The sequence below is a fragment of the Rhamphochromis longiceps genome, linkage group LG5, assembly GCF_057381845.1.
Source record: "Rhamphochromis longiceps isolate RC_006_pf linkage group LG5, R_longiceps_female_GT1.1, whole genome shotgun sequence".
Classification (NCBI taxonomy): Eukaryota; Metazoa; Chordata; class Actinopteri; order Cichliformes; family Cichlidae; genus Rhamphochromis; species Rhamphochromis longiceps.
Window position 1 is genome coordinate 19,544,594 of NC_140561.1, and position 19,990 is coordinate 19,564,583.

A 19,990-nucleotide genomic window follows, 5' to 3' on the forward strand; every position below is an offset into this window, starting at 1 on the left:
ACTTTATCCCTGAACTGTCTGGTGTGTTCTTTGGACTTCATGGTGTTGTTGGTTCCAATATTCTCTTAGACAACCTCTGAGGCCGTCACAGAGCAGCTGTATTGGTACTGACATTAGATTACACACAGGCGCACTCTATTTAGTCATTAGCATTTATCAGGCAATGTCTATGCGTAACTGACTGCACTCAGACCAAAGCCACTGTATGTACCTGCATGGCTCAAGGACAGTCACCAGCTTTTGGAGTTTTACCAGCTCTGATGGAGTTAAAATGACCAGCTTGTTCTTTTGTTTATCCAAAGCTGCAAAAACATCCTCTTGATTTCTTAGTATTGGAAGAAGAGAAATCATATCCAGCATTGAATTCCACAGTGTGGAAACATCCTGTATGAGTGGCTCTCTCTGTTACCCCAGTCTTCATTGCTCCTTGTGTAGTTCCTCCATATTAGCACGACTGTCTGTAATGCATCTAATTTTGCTTGCTTTTAGGTGTCATAAAGCTGTTAAATTTTACTTGAAATAGTCTGCAGTTGGAAAGTTGGATCACCCAATGCTAACTGTAACACATTTTCTAACCATACAAGAAATGGTAACACAAATATACACAATATAAAACGGTTACAAAATAGAATTAATAAAATTCATGATTCTATTTGTTTCTATTTGCTGTAGATGATTTTGACACTGTCACAACTTTTTATATGAACTGAGAATGTGGTTGTTTCTACCTTTACACACATCCTTTCATTCTTTATATTCTGAAATAAAATAAGCAAAAAATAAATAAATAGTTTTTTTAGATTCAGTTAGAAGAGTCAGAGCTTTTCATGTACAGTACACCTGCAGTAAACCTACTGTATGAGTAGGATAGCTGCCTCAAACAAGCAATAAGAAAGCAATAAAAAAATTAAAAGAGCAAAATACAAAAGATAACAAATTTATACAGAAAGTCTTTTGTTCTGCAGAAATGTGAGCTGTGCAAAATCTGTTTATTTTTGTTGCCATCTTTTCAATAACATTTTCCCACCTGATCAATGACCTTTGCAAATATACACAAATTAAACCATAACTGTGGAAATATGTGTAACACATCCTTAGCTGTAAAAAAAATAACCATACAAAAACTATTTCCAAAGGCACTCTCAAAAGCTGCGTGGCAATGTGAAATATAAAAAAATCCACCTTAAGCTGGTAAACAAAACAAGATTAAAATACTGAAATGGCATTAAAATTCATGAGTGATACATGAAAATCAACTAAAAGCTATAATGTTGCTGCACTTCAAACAAGATTTAAAACACTCTCACAGCAACAAGGAGCAAACAAAGCAATAAAATGTAACATGACACCTTCAGGCCACTTCATCCATCACTTTCTCTGTTCAGTCTTTAAATTCAATTTCTTCATATAATTTTCAATCATAACTTACTTACACCTTTTTTTTTTAAACTTAGCTGCTTCTTTCTACTTATCTTTGGTGACTTGTATGTATGTGGTTGTATGTGAATACGAGAGCTGTGCACTTCTATACTAGATGCTATAACACAGTGAGCTGGGTGGATATAGGTAAGGCTGCCATGCTGGCACTGTGTGCAGAAGTACAGAGGAGAAGGCATCGGTGTGATTAGCAGCAGCAGGATTTGAATGATGACGTTTTCATCGCTGTACTACGGCATCAGCAAGCAGCGATTTCTATTCAGCTTCATCCTTGAGAGTGAACCTGGAAGATGAGGTGGAACAGTCATTGAATGATAGTAAGAGTTCCTGATGGTCAATAAAAATGGTCAGAAATAATGACCATCAAGCTTGAGCATTTGAATAAATGTAAATACAGTCTGGATGAAACCAGATCTCTTCTGCTCACCATTCTGTGACACCAGACACGAGGTTCACCTCAGCCAACTCGAGCTGCACCTAAAGAATGGGAATGTCATGTCAGCATCTGCATGAACACAGTTTCTGCCTGTATTCACAGCATTTCAGAGTGAAAAGATAAAACACATTTATGGAATCAATGCAATTTACGCTACCAGCTAAGGCACAGTGAGGAGATTGGAGTACATTTTACCCAACCGAATCTCAGTGTGCTGTTTGGCAGTATATTTAAAGCCATGTAACAGATGCAGGAAGAGCTACAAATATGATTTCAGTCTGACCTGTCCAATGACGTCTCGGCTTCTGAATGAAGAGGAGTTATTTTTCACTGATACACTGAGGCGTCTGAATCTTATCTCGTCCTTAGGCAGATCATACTCAAACCTTTAAAAAAGTACAAAAAGATTATTAAAACACTAGGTCAGATCTTTAGGGATAACAAAACCTACAAAGGAGAAAAAAGGTAGTGCAACCTTTCATTAAATTCTGGGTTGAGGTCTCTCTTCTTCACTCCTGTTTTTTTCTTAGTGGCCTTGCTTTTATCTGGTAGCAGCATGAAGGAGACATAGCTGTCCACACCATCTTTATGTTGCGACAACAGACCTCTGTGTGGATAAAAAAATAAACAATATAAAAATGAAATATAGCAAAGATGAACAAAAGTTAACTGTAAAAATGTTTTAAGACATGCCAGCAGGGGTGGGAGCACTTTGATGTTTCCCGGGAGTTATTTTGAGTTCATGAACAGTCAACTTCAAAAGCAAAAGTACAACAAGCAAACATGAGAAACTCAGATATAAGTATAAGTTGCAGCTCTCACTCCAAGTATCCACTGGACAGGGGGTGCATTTCCTAAAGATGCTTCATTGTGCGTCTATTGGTAAAGCCCACAATGTCTATGAATATATTTTCTACCTAACAGAAAATCTGCTACCATTAGATCACTCATACCCTGGATAACTCTATTAAAATCTAGCATCTGTTAAATGAACATAAAGCATTAGCCTATAAAATTAACGGTCTCACAGTTCGTGCGAAAAGGTTGTCATATCATATGATGGAGACATTATTTTTCATTTAGTATGTTAGAGCAATACAGTTTCTTCTTCAATATATGGAGCAGTCAACATAGCATGAAATATTCTTTGAGTTATCATTAATAATTTCCCTATTTGTGGGTTTTTCCTAAAGTGTTAGAGACCAACAGAAATGCAGAGCAGAATGTTTTTCAATGCAACAACATACAGGCATTTCTGATGGACTCAGGTGTTGTTTCCATCATGTGCTGAATTCAGTTTTCGTACAGCCACATCAGAAGATGTGCAAAATGAATTCAAAATGATCTTTCTGTCAGTATAAAGTTGGTGAAAATAAACATGAATTTCGTTTATGACCTGTTTTTGACCCCACGCAGAAACATGGTAAGTTTATGATGAAGTTATGATGAGGTTGTGTTATACTATTACAAACACCTTCCTTTAACACAGCCTCAGATGCATAATATTCATATGCAGCACTCATGCGATTTAAATGTTTTGTTTCACACACCTGCAGGCGTGAACGATGACAATGAGCTTTCTCTCTTGCGAGGCGTATGAAAGCGACAGCTTCACCTGCCCGTTTCCAGAACTGCACCCAGAAGCAGCACAGGGCAAAGTCCCTGCACCAATCAAATCCGTCATTTTGGATGCCAGTATCTATAAAACACATCCAGGATAACAGTAAGAGTGCGCAGTAACGAGTCAACTCATTTGCTTTTATCTGTCAGATGTTATCACCTTGAGTTCAGCCCTAAGCAGGATTTGACTTTCAGGTGATGCTCCATCCAGATGGAACCACTGATCCTGAACCAGCTGTGGCTCTGCAAGCAGATTCTTGACAGGAATCACCAGAGATCCCATTGGCTGGTCCCAGCCACTCGACAACTGCGATGCAAAAGAGCGTGAGAATGAAAATCACCCCAATATTAGTACTCTTACATGTAAGCAAATTAAATCTGTACACAGAAATGAATGCAAGAAGTATGGCAAAAGTTAAAAACAGATGTAGATAAATATCTTACTTTCACCACAAGCATATCATGCTTAGGATCACGGACCACAAAGTAGAAAGACTCATTCCACTGAGGACTGGTACTGCGGTCACAGAGCTGATAAAGTGTGATGAAATGATACGATTAATATAGCAGTAAAAAAAGCAATTATCACACTGAGTTGCAGAGCATCATGAGAGAAAGAGCCTCACTTTGGTTTTGTAGGCTGTTTCACCCAGAACAAGCTCAGCTCCGGCTTTTGGTTCTTTTCCACTCTTCTTCAACTATGAAGCAAAAGAGAGGCATTCAAGTTACACAGCACGTGGGATTGTTTCTGTCAACTTGTGCACAGTGTATCAATGAACTGCGGGCGACTTACAGATAATGAATGTGCTCTGTCTATATGGACAAAGAGCAGAGCTGCAGCAGGGACAGCTTTGTTCTTAAAAGCCTGGAGAGACTGAAGCTGCAGCACCTGTGGCATGGAGCACAGCCAGTTAGGTCAGGTGATTATTTTGCAAAGTGAATATACCTTGTGTGGTGCTATGTTGCTCAACAGCATTCTAGGAGGCTGGAGGCATATTACTCCATGTTTAAATGAACAGAGCGAGGCTGAACTGAGTGAGTTTATTAACACGGTCTGGGGGGCCCACCTGCTCCAGTCTGGCTGCATTTGACACTGCAGGAACCCACTCCAGTATCAAGTGAACCTGTCCAGATTTCACGTCCTTCAGAGTGTACCACTGCAAGAGAGACAACGTTTGTTAGAGAAACATGACAAACTCTTTGTACGAGGAAAACAGGCAACACTGAGTTAAAAACACACAGGGTGTGGCTCAAGGTTTGCATGACTAACCTGATCTGTGTACTGTGATCTTATGACCTCATTTAGCTTAATACTGAATCTGTGAACACGAATACAGGCAAATGATTAACAACAACACGAGTTTAAGTTCACATAATATGACCATGTTTACTTCAGGCTGATTTCCAGATGTCAGGAGTTTTAAGAGAAAGGCTTTGTGAAAAAAGCAGTCAATACTGGATTAATAACAATAATGTAAATGGTATTCTCAATTAATTTTATACAGGTGGAAATTTGTTTTAAATAAAACAAAAATGTTTTATCTTTCATTTTCCATGGCTCGAAGTGGAAGCTGCAATCAAGCTAGACCAGTGAAACACAGCACTGATTCTTTAGAGTAGGAAACACACCTTCCTAGAAAGTCATCAGAATCTATATCCTTATCAAATGCTTCAAACTTGATCTCCTGGATGCTGTGCCCTTTCACAACGACCTGTTTAAAAGTAAGAGAAGCAAACATTTGTCAAAAAAACTACTTCAGACAAATCAAAGCTCAGATAATAAACAACAACCTTAAACAGCTTACCTCATACATTTCGTTCCATGTTGGGTTTAGATTCTCCTTGATAACATGGCTCTTGAATGCAACCTCGCCTACGTTGATCTTGACATAGGGATCGCTCTTGCCCTTCACCATCCCCCCCATCAGGTTATCCTTTGCAACCAGATTCTGGGCCTCCAGCAGGTGAATCCTCAGGAGCCCCTACAGCATGAAGACTGCAAGTGTTATACAGAAAGTACCACAGAACAGAGCAGACGTTCGTTGGATTTATTAAGTCAGTGTATACATTTCAGTGTGATCCAGATCATTTCTGTCCTTCCCACGGAAGACTGGAAAACAGGAATTTCTTGCTTACTAGCTGTTAATCTGACATTCTTTTGTCACTTTCATAGATAAATCTTTAGAGATAACCATCAATCAGAGATTTGTTTAACTACTTAATGAAAACCTGCTTTTCTTGTTCAAATTAGCAAAGGATCCATCATTAAGAGTATCCTACATTATAAGTTGCGTTTGCAACATGCTCATTTTGTTTTAAGCCTCTAGATGTCCTTCTTCTTCCTTGAAGCTGGTATGACACAACAGAGGGGGCCATTCTAGTAGAGCTCAGAGTAAAATAACAGGAGGAAGAAGGAAAATCCTGCTGTGCAGAAAGAGACATGAGGGGCTGTTTAGAAACCCAAATGATAGGTTGAATCCCAGCAGCATCCATTTATCTAATTATCCCCACCGAATATCTGAGGACACATGGAATCGCTGGGAGGATATTGTCTAATGTGAGGTAATGAAAAAACACAGGCTTAATGGAGCCCTACATTTCAAAACATTAGAATTAGACCTCCAGAATGATCTGAATATGTATATATGAACTCAAAAGCAAATTACATGATACTGCTTTCCTTTCCATGCTGATAACAAACACAGAACTACACCCACCTCTTGAGCAAAGCCCTGGCTCGGGGTTGTGTGTGGTGGAAGAACCTGAGCAGGTTTGGGGATTTCAGGAACCACTTCTGGCTTTTTAGTGTCAGTGGGAAGACTTGCCACTGTGGCGTGAGCAAGATTGCCCAAACTGGAAATTCATTCATATCCAAACACACAGAAAATGGAGAAGATTTTTTTTTCTCATTATGTTTTTTTTTTTCAAATTGTTTGTTTGAGGCAAACATGACAAAAATATGAAAAACTGAAGGAACAATATAGTTGTGTTTGCTGTCACGTGGAGCTCACCCTTCTGTTTGCTTTTTCTGTGGTTCAAAGTCTCCTCTGTCTGCTGTGTGGGGCTGTGTGCGGTGCTCTTCTGCATCGGCTGGCTTGTCCACCAGCTGAGCAAAATTACATTAATGTTATGAAGACGAAAACAGACATCTGGGGCAGAGTAACAACTGACTTTTGTGTGATGTGACTCACTGCGGCAGCAGGGGATGGGTCATGTGCTGGTTCAACATGAGGAGCCATCTCTGTAGCAGTTGCAGGATTTGCTTCAGGTTCTTTAGTCTGGTTTGATACTGCAACAGACCTAAGAGCAACATTATTCTAAAAACATGAAAGTCTGGAATAAAGCTTGTCAGACATAATACCATCTGAATGATGCGTCCTGTGCAGTCCTAGTGCAACTATGTCTATATATTTAAGTGGTATATGACATCAAGGAGCACGTTTCCTAAACCTTCACTCACCAACAGGGAGCACATTTAATATCTTCTATTTATTAAGCTTATTTGTGTTTAAATTAAAGGTGTATGAACTGCTTATTTTCCTTAGCAGCACTTCTAACTTTGGTTTTAACTGTTTTTGAATAAGACTACAGTCTCGGGTACAGCAGCATTAGCTTCAACGTGAGATTATAGATTTCACACGCAAATGACTCACTTGTGCGTTGGCATCTCTGAACTTTTTTCCTCCTTGCCAGCTGCTGCGGATGCCTTTTCTGTGTGGGTGCTGGTGTCCTCTTTCTTTACAGTGGTCACAGTCGGCCGTGGAACTTCATCCATCCTCGAGTTAAGAATCTGTTAATGACACATTTTCAGTTGGGGTTCCTTGATGTCAGTCACAGTAACATTAATGTAGAGTGTACATATCTTCATACCTTGAGCTCAGCCCTCAGGAGGATCTCGCTTTCAGGTAATGCTCCATCAAGAGGCATCCACTGGTCCAGGACCAGCTGTGGTTCAGAGAGAAGCTGTCTCACAGGAACTACCAGAGATCCCATTGGCTGGTCCCACGCACTGGAGAGCTACACAGCGAAAGGACACATTTGTGATATCAGTCAGCACTTGAAATGAAGAGGGCAGCAGCAGACTTTAAATGCTATTGTACTGTACTGTGTATTGTACTGTAACAAATTCAGGACATTTACCTTTATGATGAGCATCTCCTCTTTGGGATTGTGTACTTTGAAGTAGAATCCTTCGTTCCACTGAGGAGCACTCGTGCGATCGCACACCTTCAGGCAGAAAATGGATAAAGAATGGTAATAAATTATTTCTCTTTTAAAAAAAAATCAGGTGTGAAGTTATAGTATATTATGTCACATATATTATTAATTTCATACCTTAGTTTTGTAGACTGTGTTACCAAACACCAGCTCAGCTCCAGCCTTGGGCTCCTTTCCACTTTTTTTGAACTGTACACAGAAATAAAAAAGATTAGATTACATGAATAGTTTGAATTCCTTTCATCTATTTTCTTAACTTCTCCAATTTAAGTGTGATCAGAGTTTATCCCAGTAGACATTATTCTCCGTAATTATGACATCCAATACTATCTTATAAAATATAAAGTGTTAAAAGTGGCAATTTTTCACTTTATGTGCGTAAACGAACTCATAATCAAACTGTCTATCATAATGATTTTCACTGTGCAAAATTACAAGGGACTCACAGGCAATGAGTGCGCTCTGTCCACATAAACAAAGAGGAGTGCTGCACAGGGAGTGGCCTTGTTCTGGTAAGACTGCAGAGACAGCAAATGCATTACCTGCAGCAGAGAATCAAATAAAAAATACATTAGTGACTCAGCACCGATGTGCACAGCGAATCAGAGAAGGAGCATTTTGTTTGTGTACAGAAACATGCACTGACTTGGTCTAGGGTGTTATTATGGGACACTGTTGAAACCCACTCCAGGATCAGACGGACACGCCCAGACTTTACATCATTCAAGGTGTACCACTGAAACAGAGGTGCTCAAACATTGGATTACAGTTTATAAATGCACAAGGCGTACACACATTTAGTAAGAAAATATCTACAATACCCACCTGGTCTAAGTACTGGGAGCTGATTATGTCTGCCACGCTGATTTTGAATCTAGTCAACAAAGAAGATTATGCACATTATGCACAATTCCTGTTTCAGCGATTCTGAATTTAGAAACAGTGTTTTGTTTTTTTTACTAGTGTACTGTGATAAACATCATATCATGGTCGACTGACACTGGGTTTTTTTGCCAGTATACACATTTGTTTACCAACTGCTATGCTCAGGTAGTTATCTTAGTGTGATCTGACTCCTCTGACTCAGTTCTGAACAAGTGTAGACCTCCACATTAGCCCCTACCTGCCCAGGAAGTCATCTTTGTCCATGTCTTTATCATACAGCTCCACTTGCATTTCCTGTCCTGACTGAGGCCTCAAAACCACCTTAGAGAACACAAACAAGTTTAGTCAAAGTCACAGATGTTAGGTGGTAACAGGCCTTCTGATTTTATGCAGCCCCTCATACACACCTCATACATCTCATTCCAGACCGGGTTGAGGTTTTCCTTGATCACGTTGCTCTTAAAACTTTCTTCACCGACACTGATCTTAGCGTAAGGGTCACTCTTGCCTTTTGCCATACCCATCACTTTATCTTTGGCAACAAGACTCTGGGCCTCCAGCAGGATGATCCTCAGCAGACCCTAAAGGGAGGGATATTTTCATCCATGCGGCTTTTTAACAAACAGGATTTTGTCGTGCCCTGCTTCTCGTATCTGCTTCTGTAGATCAGTGTGTTGTGATGTTACCTGACTGGCAAAGCTGATGTCTGGGGAAGTATGAGGGGGCTGTGTTATGGCAGGACTTGGTGATTCTTCTTCCGTCTCATCTGGAATTGAATCAGCTGCCTTTTTTTTGGCATCGGCATCTTCATGCGAAGTCACTGAAGAGACAATAGTCTCCACGGGAGGAGTGTCTATTGAGCTCGACCTAAAAACACAGCGATTAGAAATCAGACAAGTTTAAGAGGGAAATCTGGTGGCTAAACAGAAATAGACTTTACTGAATAAATAATCTTACTTGAGCGTTTTTTCTGTCTCCTGTTTCTGCTTAGCAGCAGAAGGATCTGACACCGCAGTCACCTTAGTTTTATCAGCGGTAACAGGACATTTGCTTGGAATCAGCATCTGTAGTTAAATGGACATTGTTCTAAATTAACTATGTTATTTATTACACAGTCATTACACCCGTTGCAAAAACAAATTAGAAAAAGAACAAAAAAATGAGCAAAAAAGGAAATAAAAGAGAGAATTAAAGTCAGAGAAGGGGACTTATCGCGAAAACAAAAGTTAATGATATTCACTTATTCATATGAAATATGTTAAATATTTCGGTCTAAACCAACATAGTTAAAACTGAAGATTGATATTTGTATCTGCAGTGATTTAAATTAAGCATAGCTTTGTTCTGCCACCTCCTTTGGTTGCACTATGCTAACATGGAAAGCCATGGGCAGAGGGCGCAACAGCAAGAATAATAACAAGAATACAGAGCAGGCAACAGTGACAACAGCTATGACACCGATATGTCACATAAAGCAGGATACTAGGAGCTGGAGTAAAGGAGGGTTGCAAAGCAGCTTGCAGGGGTTCAGCAACTAAAGCGGCTCATATAGTGTGCCCTATATGAGCCCTCAGAAACTGTGGACTGGCACTGAGATCAACTGATATGTTGGGACTGAAGCTGAGCTTGATGCTCTGACTCACTTAAACTACAACTATGCTTAATTTAGAAGATAACAAAAAAACAAAACAAACAAACAAAAAAAAGTTGAACTGAAAAACTGAGAGAGACAAAGACTGACATACCTTGAGTTCAGTTCTCAAAAGAATCTGGCTCTCAGGTGAGGCTCCATCCAGATGGAACCACTGGTCCAGGACCAGCTCTGGTTCAGAGAGCAGCTCTCGAATAGGAATAACCACAGAGCCCATGGGTAAGGTCCAGCTGTGGGAGAGCTGGAAAAACACAATATTTGGTATTAACAACTTCTATATGAGAGATCTGTTTACATGAGGATAAGTTTTATAATACACCGAAGTCATCTTACCTTAACAAGAAGAATAGCCTCTCTGGGGTCACGAACCAGGAAGCAGAATGCTTCATTCCACTGAGGTGATGTTGTACGATCACACACCTTAAGACGAGACAAAAGAGTCAATCCATAGAGTTCTTTGCCAATCTTAGTACTGAAAGAGAAGCAGAAGTATCAGGATGAGGGCTTGAAGTCTTACTGTAGTTTTTCGAGACTTTGCTCCAAGAGTTAACTCTGCTCCTACTTTTGGATCTTTTCCACTCTTCTTCACCTGCAGGAAGAGACAACAGTCAGTAATATTTATTTGGAGTCCAAAGGTCAGCTCCTAGTTCTACAGTCTGTCCTACAAAGCAGTATTAAAAGACTTACTGACAATCCATCTGCCTGCTCGACAAACACAAACAGCAGGCCTGCCGAGGGAACTGCCTTGTTCTTGTAGGACTGTTGGGAATAGAACTGAAGAACCTAAAGATGCAGAAAGCAACCGCAGAATATAAATCAAGCTCAGCACAAGGTGTTCATTAATCCGTGGCTTGTTTCGATATTACTGACCTGGTCCAATCTGTCTGACTCTGAGGCTGTTGGAACCCATTCCAATATCAGGTGTACACGACCAGACTTCACATCACTGAGCGTGTACCACTGAAAAATAAAGAGAAATCATTTTAATGTCTGAACTATCTTTAATTAAGTAATTTTAGAGAAAAAGTTCAAGCAGATCTATCATTTGCATTTTTCTAAAATTTCATATGTGTCTGTACCTGAAATACTAAAACTCTATGTAGGTGGCTAATCACATTCCTACAGGCTAACACTGTAGCACATGCCCACCTGATCAGTGTACTGAGCATCAATGAGATCCTTTAGACTGATCTTCAGCCTGCATGTCAACACATACAAGATTAGAATAGATCATGTAGATGGTAATAAGCATTGTGATGCTTGATTTAGATATAGTTACCTGCCCATGAAGTCATCCTTCATGTTGATGTCTTTATCAAAGACCTCCAAATGCAGGTCCTGGCCTGGAAGCTGGGTTAAAATAACCTGAGGGGCAAACCAAGTACACATCTCAAAGGACCCTTTTTAACTAATTACACTGCAACTAAATGAACTACTCAGCCAAAAAGCAGCTGAAGACTTGTCTTTTTAAACTTGGATTTAGATTTTATTTTAAAATGGTTCTCTGGTTCTCTATTTTCTTGTTTTTTGTTTTTATTTGATGTGAACCAGTTGTCTTGAAATAAAATTCCTTACTTAATTACACACAAAAGCGCAGATTATTCTTTAAAATTTTACAGCAATTTCTTACCTCATACATCTCATTCCAGGTGGGGTTAAGATTGCCTTTGATAACTTCGCTTGTGAATGTTTCACCCCCAATGCTGATCTTGACATAGGGGTCACTCTTGCCTTTCACCATGCCTCCCATCAGGTTATCTTTCGGAACAAGATTCTGACCTGCCAACAGGTGAATTCTCAGCAGTCCCTGAAATAAAAATGTGCATTTTAAATTTTTAAAAAATAAAAAAAATACTAGCAAGATCCTAAGAGCTATCAAGTAAAAAGAAAAAAATAACTGGACTGTCCTGTATTACCTCTGTAGCGAAGCTAGGATGGGCAGAGGTCTGCTGTGGGAGCTGTTGGGATAAGCTGGAGGACACATCAGATGGAATGCGCTCTTCGTCTAACCACAGGACCTTTGGTGAAATGGGAAAAAGGAGAAGCAGAAAGACAAAAATTCTTAATTGAATTTGGAATTAATCACTTCCTACACTCCACTTTTTTGTTAGTGTGTTTATTAGACATTATAACAGTGCAGGATCATAGGTCTTAGTCCCATTTACCCTGAGAATCGCATTGAGGTAGATGCGACTGGCTGATCCAGAGTTTTCCAACTGGAACCATTGGTCCAGAGAAAGATTGGAATTTGATAAGAGACGGGACAACGGGATGGTCAGGTTTCCCAGCGTCTGCACACGGTCAGCATCCTTCACCTAATGAAGAAAAGACAGTTCAACACCATCACCCGTCAGATTATCAAAGATGAGTTTTATTGCATAGTAAATGGTACATAATCTCATCATCTACTACCTGAATGTCTATGTCCTGGTTGCGAGGATCGTGGATGAAGAAGGTAAAAGCTTCTTCAAACTCTGGATTAATGGTTGTGTAACAAGTCTAAAGAGAAGACGGACAATGTGCATATGACAAAAAAATAAACAAAACATATCAAGAGAATTTTAAATGGCTTTCCCAGGAGATGTACCTTGCTCTCTCTAGTGACGTCCTTCACAGATAACTGCACCATGGGATTGGGCTCTTTATTTCCCTTCTTCATCTAAAACGTACACAGTTGCGGACAGATATGAATGCAGAGTAAGACACTGACATTCTGTAACCAAGAGCAGCACAACAAATAGATTTATCTACTATTATAAGAACATGAGGTCGGTCACAATGAAAGTATGTGCATGGCTACCATAGCAACGGCACAAATAACTGAAATGAAGCACCGTGCTGCCTGGCACAATCAGGAAGTCTAAGTTTGCAAAGAGAAAAAACAATAAGCCGGGGGTTTTCTTCCAAAGTTTCTTTAACTTTTGTTTTTCTTCTTAAATATATGACAAAATTAGAAGAGTCTGAAAAGTGTGTAACAGTTTTGGATAGAGTTACCCATATTCATCAACAGTGGAACAGACTAAACTGGGTTTGAGGCCAAGGCAACAAACTTGTGGAATGCGAAACAAATAGCAGTTTCAGCTCAGTTAGTTTAACCACACACAGGAAGCAGCTCTGAGCTGTGCACGAATGTGGACACAGAAAGCACACTTATTTGACTCACAGGAAGCGCCTCAGCCTTATCCAAATAGATAACCAAGATGGCTGAAGAAGGGAGATCAGCATTCTTGTTGGTGATGCTCTCGTTCCTCTTCAGGACCTAGATGATGATTTTACAACATTTCTTTTAGTGTAATTGTTTGACAACAAACACAAGTCTCCTCGATGACACACGAAAAGCTGATCATCAGTGAAAATTAGACACTCAGACCTGCTCTAGTTGATCAGTGCTTGGCAGCAAACTCAACCACTCTAGCCTGAAGTGAACCCGTCCAGAATCTGTGTCCTTCAGAGTGAACCACTGGGAAGACACATTCAGACATACTTTCACCGTCTTATGATTTAAAAAAATCATCCTCAGTGTGGCAAAGATAAAAAAGAAAACTGCTCACTTACATCATCGACAACTATGGATTTCTTCACAATGCCCAAATCCAATTTGGTCCTATAAGGAGGAGGAGTGCAAGACAAGAAGGATTAAAAACAAAATACAGTAGTGCAATTTCAATGATCAACAGAACAGAAAGGAGACTCTGTACATTCGAAGTACTTTTCCCCACTGTTCATGCAGGTGACAAATGAAAGGTGACAACATGAGATTCAACCAGGACATGAATTATGCATATGTACCTGCCCAAGAAATCATCCTTGTCTGGGTCTTTGTCATATACCTCAACCTCCAACTCTTGACCAGGTACTTCATGGACAATAACCTGATGTACAGAACACATATAAGGACATGACGACTGACAAAGGGGCTTGTATGGAAGCTGTCTGCAGCCTCATGAATGAAAATGAACAATGCCAGTGACTGATATATCAGGAGAAACACTCAAATACAGAACAAAGTGAAATGATGTGTGAAAGACAACATTTTCCAATTTACGTGCTGATGGTTTACAAAGAAAACAAAAAACCTTTCTCCTCACCTCATACATCTCTCCCCACTTGGGGGCATCTGTGTTGTCAATGTGTTTGGAGGTGAAGGTCTGAGGTCCCACCCTTAATATGGCGTAGGGGTCAGACAAGCCTGCCATGACCCCTTTCACATAGTTGTCCTTGGCTACTAGTTTCTGTGCCTCCAGTAGGTGGATGCGTACAACACCCTGAGAGAGGAGAAGAGGTTCATATACTAGTGTTTTAAAGCTTGAAGTACAATTGTAGTCTGAATGTGCAGATGAATATTCAGGCCTTACCCTGGGCAAAGGAGAGCGTAGCTGGGCCACAGGCAGGCCAGGAACCAGCGGGACAACCAGGCGGTTGGGCAGCACCAAGAAGGAGGCAATAGCATCCATAATCATGCTGTCTGACATGACACTAAAACATAGAACAGAGTAATATTTCAGTGGCAGCACTAAAAATCATTTAATTTTCATTGTACAATAAAAGTAAATTATTGAAACGACATTTTTGAAGGGAAAATATTGTACTTTCTTTAGTTTCTCTTATAAATATACTGTTAATGTTGCATGCACATCTTAAATATGACAGAAGTTTCAAACAATGAAGTCAGCCTATGTACAGGTGATTCCTCTGAGCCAAACGATCTTGATCAGGCTCACGTCACTAAAATGTTCATCTCTTGCAAGCAGAGAGAAGCCCCGCCCACTTGTCTGTTTATGAAGGGCATTCAATTAGCAGAAATTTGCCTTGAATTTGCAGAAGGGAAGAGAGGTAAAGCTAAACTGTGGGGCTTTACAAAATCACTGCATAGGATGAGTAGGGATTATTTTTAACTGTGAATCATGATCATGCAAAGCTTCTTGAATAGCGTACATGAAGTTGGAAACATTTAGTTGGAAACAAGCAGACTTGGTTCCCTTTAAAGGCTATGGTTATTAATAATGTGTAAAGCAAGATTTTTTCAGCATGACTCACTTCAGTCCAGGAATGTCCAACAAATTAGTCAGTCCAGTCCAATTGATGTCTAGTTTCTGGGAAGAGATAAGAAGGAACCGTGTAGAGCAATCTTTAAGGACTGATAGCAAACCAATAGCATACAAGACTATAGGACACGTGTTATTGACAGAAATGGGGGTTGGAAGGTGCAACAAGAGAAGGACTAATGGAGGTGAATTGTAAATATAAATTGACCTACAGGCCGACGGATGAAAAACATAGAGACTGCACCCACAATGGGCACATCTCCAATCAGAGGCTCAAGGATCACTCGCATCATCCCGTGTAGCTGAAGCAAAAGAGAAACAGAAAGGCCAATTATCACTAAATAAAGAAAAGCAGATTTTCTTTGTATTTTACTGAATTCTGGGTCTTTAGATTGGCATTTAAAAGCTTTACATGAAATGGTTGTCTAATAATGTCACCACATAGTAGTTTTAAGCTTGGATAAGAAGACAAACCTGTATGCCTTTGACTCCAGCTTTGCAGAAGTACCGTTTCACTTCAACATTGATCTCCACGTTGCCAACGTAGCTGAAGATATAAGCACAAAAATGTCACCAATATGAGCACCCTGGAAACATTCCAGTAAAGAGAGAGTAAAAAGCAAAAGAGTAAAAAGTCACCTAATATACAGATCCAGCAAGACTTGTCCCTTGTCATTTTCTGTGTGTGCCTTGATCCCTACAACCTTCATGGCCTAAAGCAAACATAAAGGACATTTGTTTGAACAGTATAACTCCATCATGCATCACTTGTGTGGATCTTTGCTGCAAATCCATAGCATTGTGTAAACTCTCAGTGTCATCACCTTGTCTCCCATGTCCACCTTGGTAAAGCTGAGGGTCTGGAGGTGGCTGCTTGAGGCTCGGATAGAAGGAGCGATGGTTTCTACCAGCAGCTTCTCGAGGTACTGGCCGACAAAGGGCCACACCTGCTGCAGGACCTGGCCAGGATATCAAGCACATGCTTTAATACGATGTTTTTATCTTTCATAAACATAACCGAGACGACTGCTTCAAGTAAACTTTCGCCTTCTGTTTGAAATACCAGAAAGAATGACAGAGACAGCTGCAGTGTACCAAACCTCCTCAGCTGTTAGTGTTCTTGTTTGGGGTCACAACATGCTGTATGACATCTGTGGTCTAGATGTGGTTCTTTCTGCACAATATTAATACCGCTATGTAAACCTGTGCAGTCTTCAGTCTATTGTCAATGAGAAAGAATCTAAAAACAGAGCACAGTTTGCTTGCGTGCCTCTGACTTTGTCAAAAAAACAAAAACCCCACAGTTGGTTAGAGTCTGGCATAAGTGGAGAATGAGTCATCAGCTGCCTGCTCTTATGGCGCATGAAGCCTGAGCAGTAAAGCAATCTGCTGACCTCCCCTCCAGTAAGCAGTCTCAAACCTCTGCTTTGTCTGCTTTCTAATGCTTACATCTTGTGATCCTGCTATCTTGAATGCTTTTTATTTCTTTATGTCTGTATTAGAGGCCTTTCTCTAGGCTAGAAGAGCTAGAAGGAGATGGGGGTGGGGCTGCAGGGTTTCTTTTTAGTTTGGAGAGCTATGTGGCTCCTCCTCTTTCCTGTGAGTCTGGTAGGCTGCAATGAAATGGAAATGTTGAGTGGGCTGCCTGGCACCGGGCCTCCCCTCTGCAGTACAGACAGAGTGGCCACAATGGTGGGGGTGTGGCCTTTTTTCCACTAAGGTAGCAACAGTACTTATCAGCAAGCACACACTAAGTGTCAATCAACACAACAGCTGGGCTGTTGAACAGCGTGTGTTTGCTGGGCTTGAGGGGAAATGGACAGTTGTACAATAAAATGATGAAGAAAAAGAGGAACTTGTTGATGTTTTACCTTATTCAGCCATTCAACCTTCTCAACATCCGGAAAGTTTACCTGAAGGATAGAAACAGAGGGCAGGGACACGCTTAAATTTTATATAGAAACTGATAAACAAACAAGAGGAAAGGGAAATGATTCATTCACAGATGACCGGTAACTTTGTTGCTATCACAACAGTGCTCTCTCCCTGAGGGTTCAGACTGAAAAAGCTTTTCAAAAACTATACAAAAAAATGGATGAAGATATGTTATATAAAAAGATCACTTTAAAAATGATGTGGCTATTACACATTAAGCATTGTAAGTCAGTTGTCAAGATACTCTTGCAATATATGTGCTTGAAGTGTTTCCCCCCATGTATATTTCATAGGTTTCTCTCAGACAAAGCACTGCCACGTGACAATGTTGAGAAATCTGTTTTGAACCTTTCAGTGAGGAGATGCATTCTGTCTGGTTATGCACGCAATCATTTTAATCACTCCTGAAACAGGAACCCACAGAACCTCACTTGGGTGTGGCCAGATACTCCTAGATGACAGAGGCACATGTGGGTTTCTGAATTTGCGTTCTGTCTACAATTACTACAAAGATGTACTATAGACTGCAGGTCTAGTGCCCTCACACATTCTCCATTCAGTTTTGATTAGACAGTTTGAGTGTTTTTGGAGCTGTTTTTGAAGCAACAATCCCCTTGTGTGCTTTTAGACATGTTTCGTTTTAAAATTAAACACGTGTGCAATGAATTTAGGAAGTGTCTTTGTATGAAAGGAAGAGGGACAAAGAGTTCTACAAAACTGCATACTCCTTTGAGGAGCTAAAGAGCAACGGTGCAGCAAAGTTTTTCAAGGCTATACTAGGCTGTGGTGCATGCCATAGTTCCATTGCAGCAAATAATAATTACTGGTTGGGGATAAATCACTCAAAAATACTCATTACACCCTACAGTAGCCTCTGTAGTGGTATTGTGATTGCATGGTTCAGTGCCAGGCTTTGCTTGATTTGTGTAATGTAAGGTTACTCTAGGCCAAAGTGGGCTAAGGGGGAGACAGTGCAGCAGCAGAAAGTTTAATATGCTCTCAGACCATCAGGTACATTCATGTCTTACCCATGCAGGAAGGTCTCGCTTGATTTTGGACACTCTCGTGGATGTGTACTCTTGCTCGTTGTCGAGCAGCTGTATGGCTGACTTCAGGCGCGTCTCCTTGCCTTCTCGGGCATGTTTCCATCCCGTGTAGATCATCATGCCGAACACCAGCAGACTGGTGCTGACCCGATAGTATCCGGCAAGGTAGACGGGCAGCAAGGCACCCAGGCATTTCCCAAAGGTCCAGAGTACCGCCACTGCACTTATCCCCTTGGGTTTGTCAGTTTCTGCCTCCACGTTACTCATGGCTTTCTTCTCGCGGTCGCCTGTGCTCGGACACTCGGCGCCCTTGGATTCGCTCGGCTCCGGCTTGTCGCTCTGCATTATGGTTATCTTCTAAAACCACTAAAATACCGCAAGGCTGTTCGCTGAATGATATTTGCTGTCTTTAAAACGGCGATCGAACTTCCCTAACACTTAATCTGCGGTTTCATGACTCGTGCGAGCCACTGCCTGAACAAACGCACCGCCGCTAATTCGCCGTTCGCGAGTGTTGCATTTTATACGGACTACAATTAAAATGTGATCGCGATCGCTGGATTGGATCGGTAGTATTGATTGAGCACAGATCTCGGAGAAGTCCCCGAAAGCTACTGCTCACCCAGTCCCGTTAGCTGGATAAAAACACGCCCACTAAAAAGGCGTTTTTGACTGTTTGCTGCGTCAAATTACCCAGTCACTGTTATTACTGCAGCATTATGTAGAAGTTCGTAAGTTTTCTATAATCAAACTATCCGAAAAAAAGGGTATATGTCTGATGAAGCACAGACCACCCATTAACTCAACAATACACGCTTGGAAATACTTCCTACTGCTTTATCATCTCTCCCCAAACCCCCAAATAGCGCACAGGCTATTGCCATGATTTCAGTAAGCAGGGTTGGATAGTAACTAATTACATGTAATTAGGATTACGTTATCAGATTATAAAAAATAAGTAGTATAGTAAGTAAAGATTAACTGTGATAAATTTGCAGTAAGATTATAATTCAGTTGTTAAGAATTGTCTTGAACACACAAATTTGGAAACACTTGCATTTAAAACTGCTTGAAGTCGATACTTTTTTTTCCTCCTCTTGGCACAAAATGAAGCACTTTCTAAGAGACACCACGTGCCCACACTTTTCATTATCATGCGGTTTCTAAAGCATGGCCACTTGATTGAGTAGATAATACCCTACCCCCCACACCGAGAACTGCCCCAGTTCTTGGTGGCATAGATTCAGCAAGGTGCTGGAAACATTCCCTTCAGATTTTGGTCCATATTATTATATCAGATTTGTTGGTTACACATCCATGATGAGAAGTTCCCCATCTACCAAAGGTGCTCTCATGCATTGAGTTGTGATGACTGTTGAGGAAATTTGAGTAAAGTGAACTTGTTCAAGTTCATGTTTAAGAAACCAGTTTGCTGTCCTTTGTGACATGAGAGGACAGGTACACCATGGACATGATAGATAATATTCAGGTAGGGTATATGGCACCAGTGATGCACAATTGGTCCTAAAGGCCCAGAGAAAATATACCTCCACACTGTTACACCACCACAAACACAAACCACTGATAGAAGGCACGATAGATCCATACTTCCAGGTTGTTTGTCAGGTTCCAATCCTACAAACCAGCAGAAATCGAGACTCATGAGACCAGGAAATACTTTCCAAACTTCAGTTGTACAATTTTGATGAGCCCATGC

General features: G+C 40.6%; 1 protein-coding gene across 1 annotated transcript; it reads right to left on the minus strand.

Moving 5' to 3' along the window:
- Nucleotides 1–968: 968 nt before the first annotated feature.
- LOC146669803 (uncharacterized) lies at nt 969–18,915 on the minus strand. The gene is made up of 52 exons (XM_085406414.1): nt 18,256–18,915; nt 17,164–17,205; nt 16,117–16,251; nt 15,932–16,005; nt 15,767–15,839; nt 15,505–15,594; nt 15,285–15,340; nt 14,603–14,723; nt 14,336–14,512; nt 14,037–14,119; nt 13,803–13,851; nt 13,618–13,707; nt 13,411–13,506; nt 12,835–12,906; nt 12,660–12,746; nt 12,413–12,562; nt 12,164–12,265; nt 11,878–12,054; nt 11,527–11,612; nt 11,397–11,445; nt 11,118–11,207; nt 10,935–11,030; nt 10,765–10,836; nt 10,581–10,667; nt 10,342–10,488; nt 9,554–9,660; nt 9,283–9,463; nt 9,004–9,177; nt 8,835–8,917; nt 8,537–8,585; nt 8,358–8,447; nt 8,158–8,253; nt 7,829–7,900; nt 7,634–7,720; nt 7,364–7,510; nt 7,147–7,283; nt 6,685–6,793; nt 6,505–6,599; nt 6,211–6,346; nt 5,299–5,475; nt 5,123–5,205; nt 4,764–4,812; nt 4,561–4,650; nt 4,287–4,382; nt 4,120–4,191; nt 3,938–4,024; nt 3,654–3,800; nt 3,424–3,572; nt 2,349–2,480; nt 2,157–2,259; nt 1,865–1,914; nt 969–1,720 (listed from the first exon to the last, which is right to left on the minus strand). Exons 1-52 carry the CDS (start codon nt 18,616–18,618, stop codon nt 1,693–1,695), a joined length of 5,490 nt encoding a protein of 1,829 aa, XP_085262540.1. The 5' UTR covers nt 18,619–18,915; the 3' UTR covers nt 969–1,692.
- Between the last annotated feature and the right edge of the window lie 1,075 nt (nt 18,916–19,990).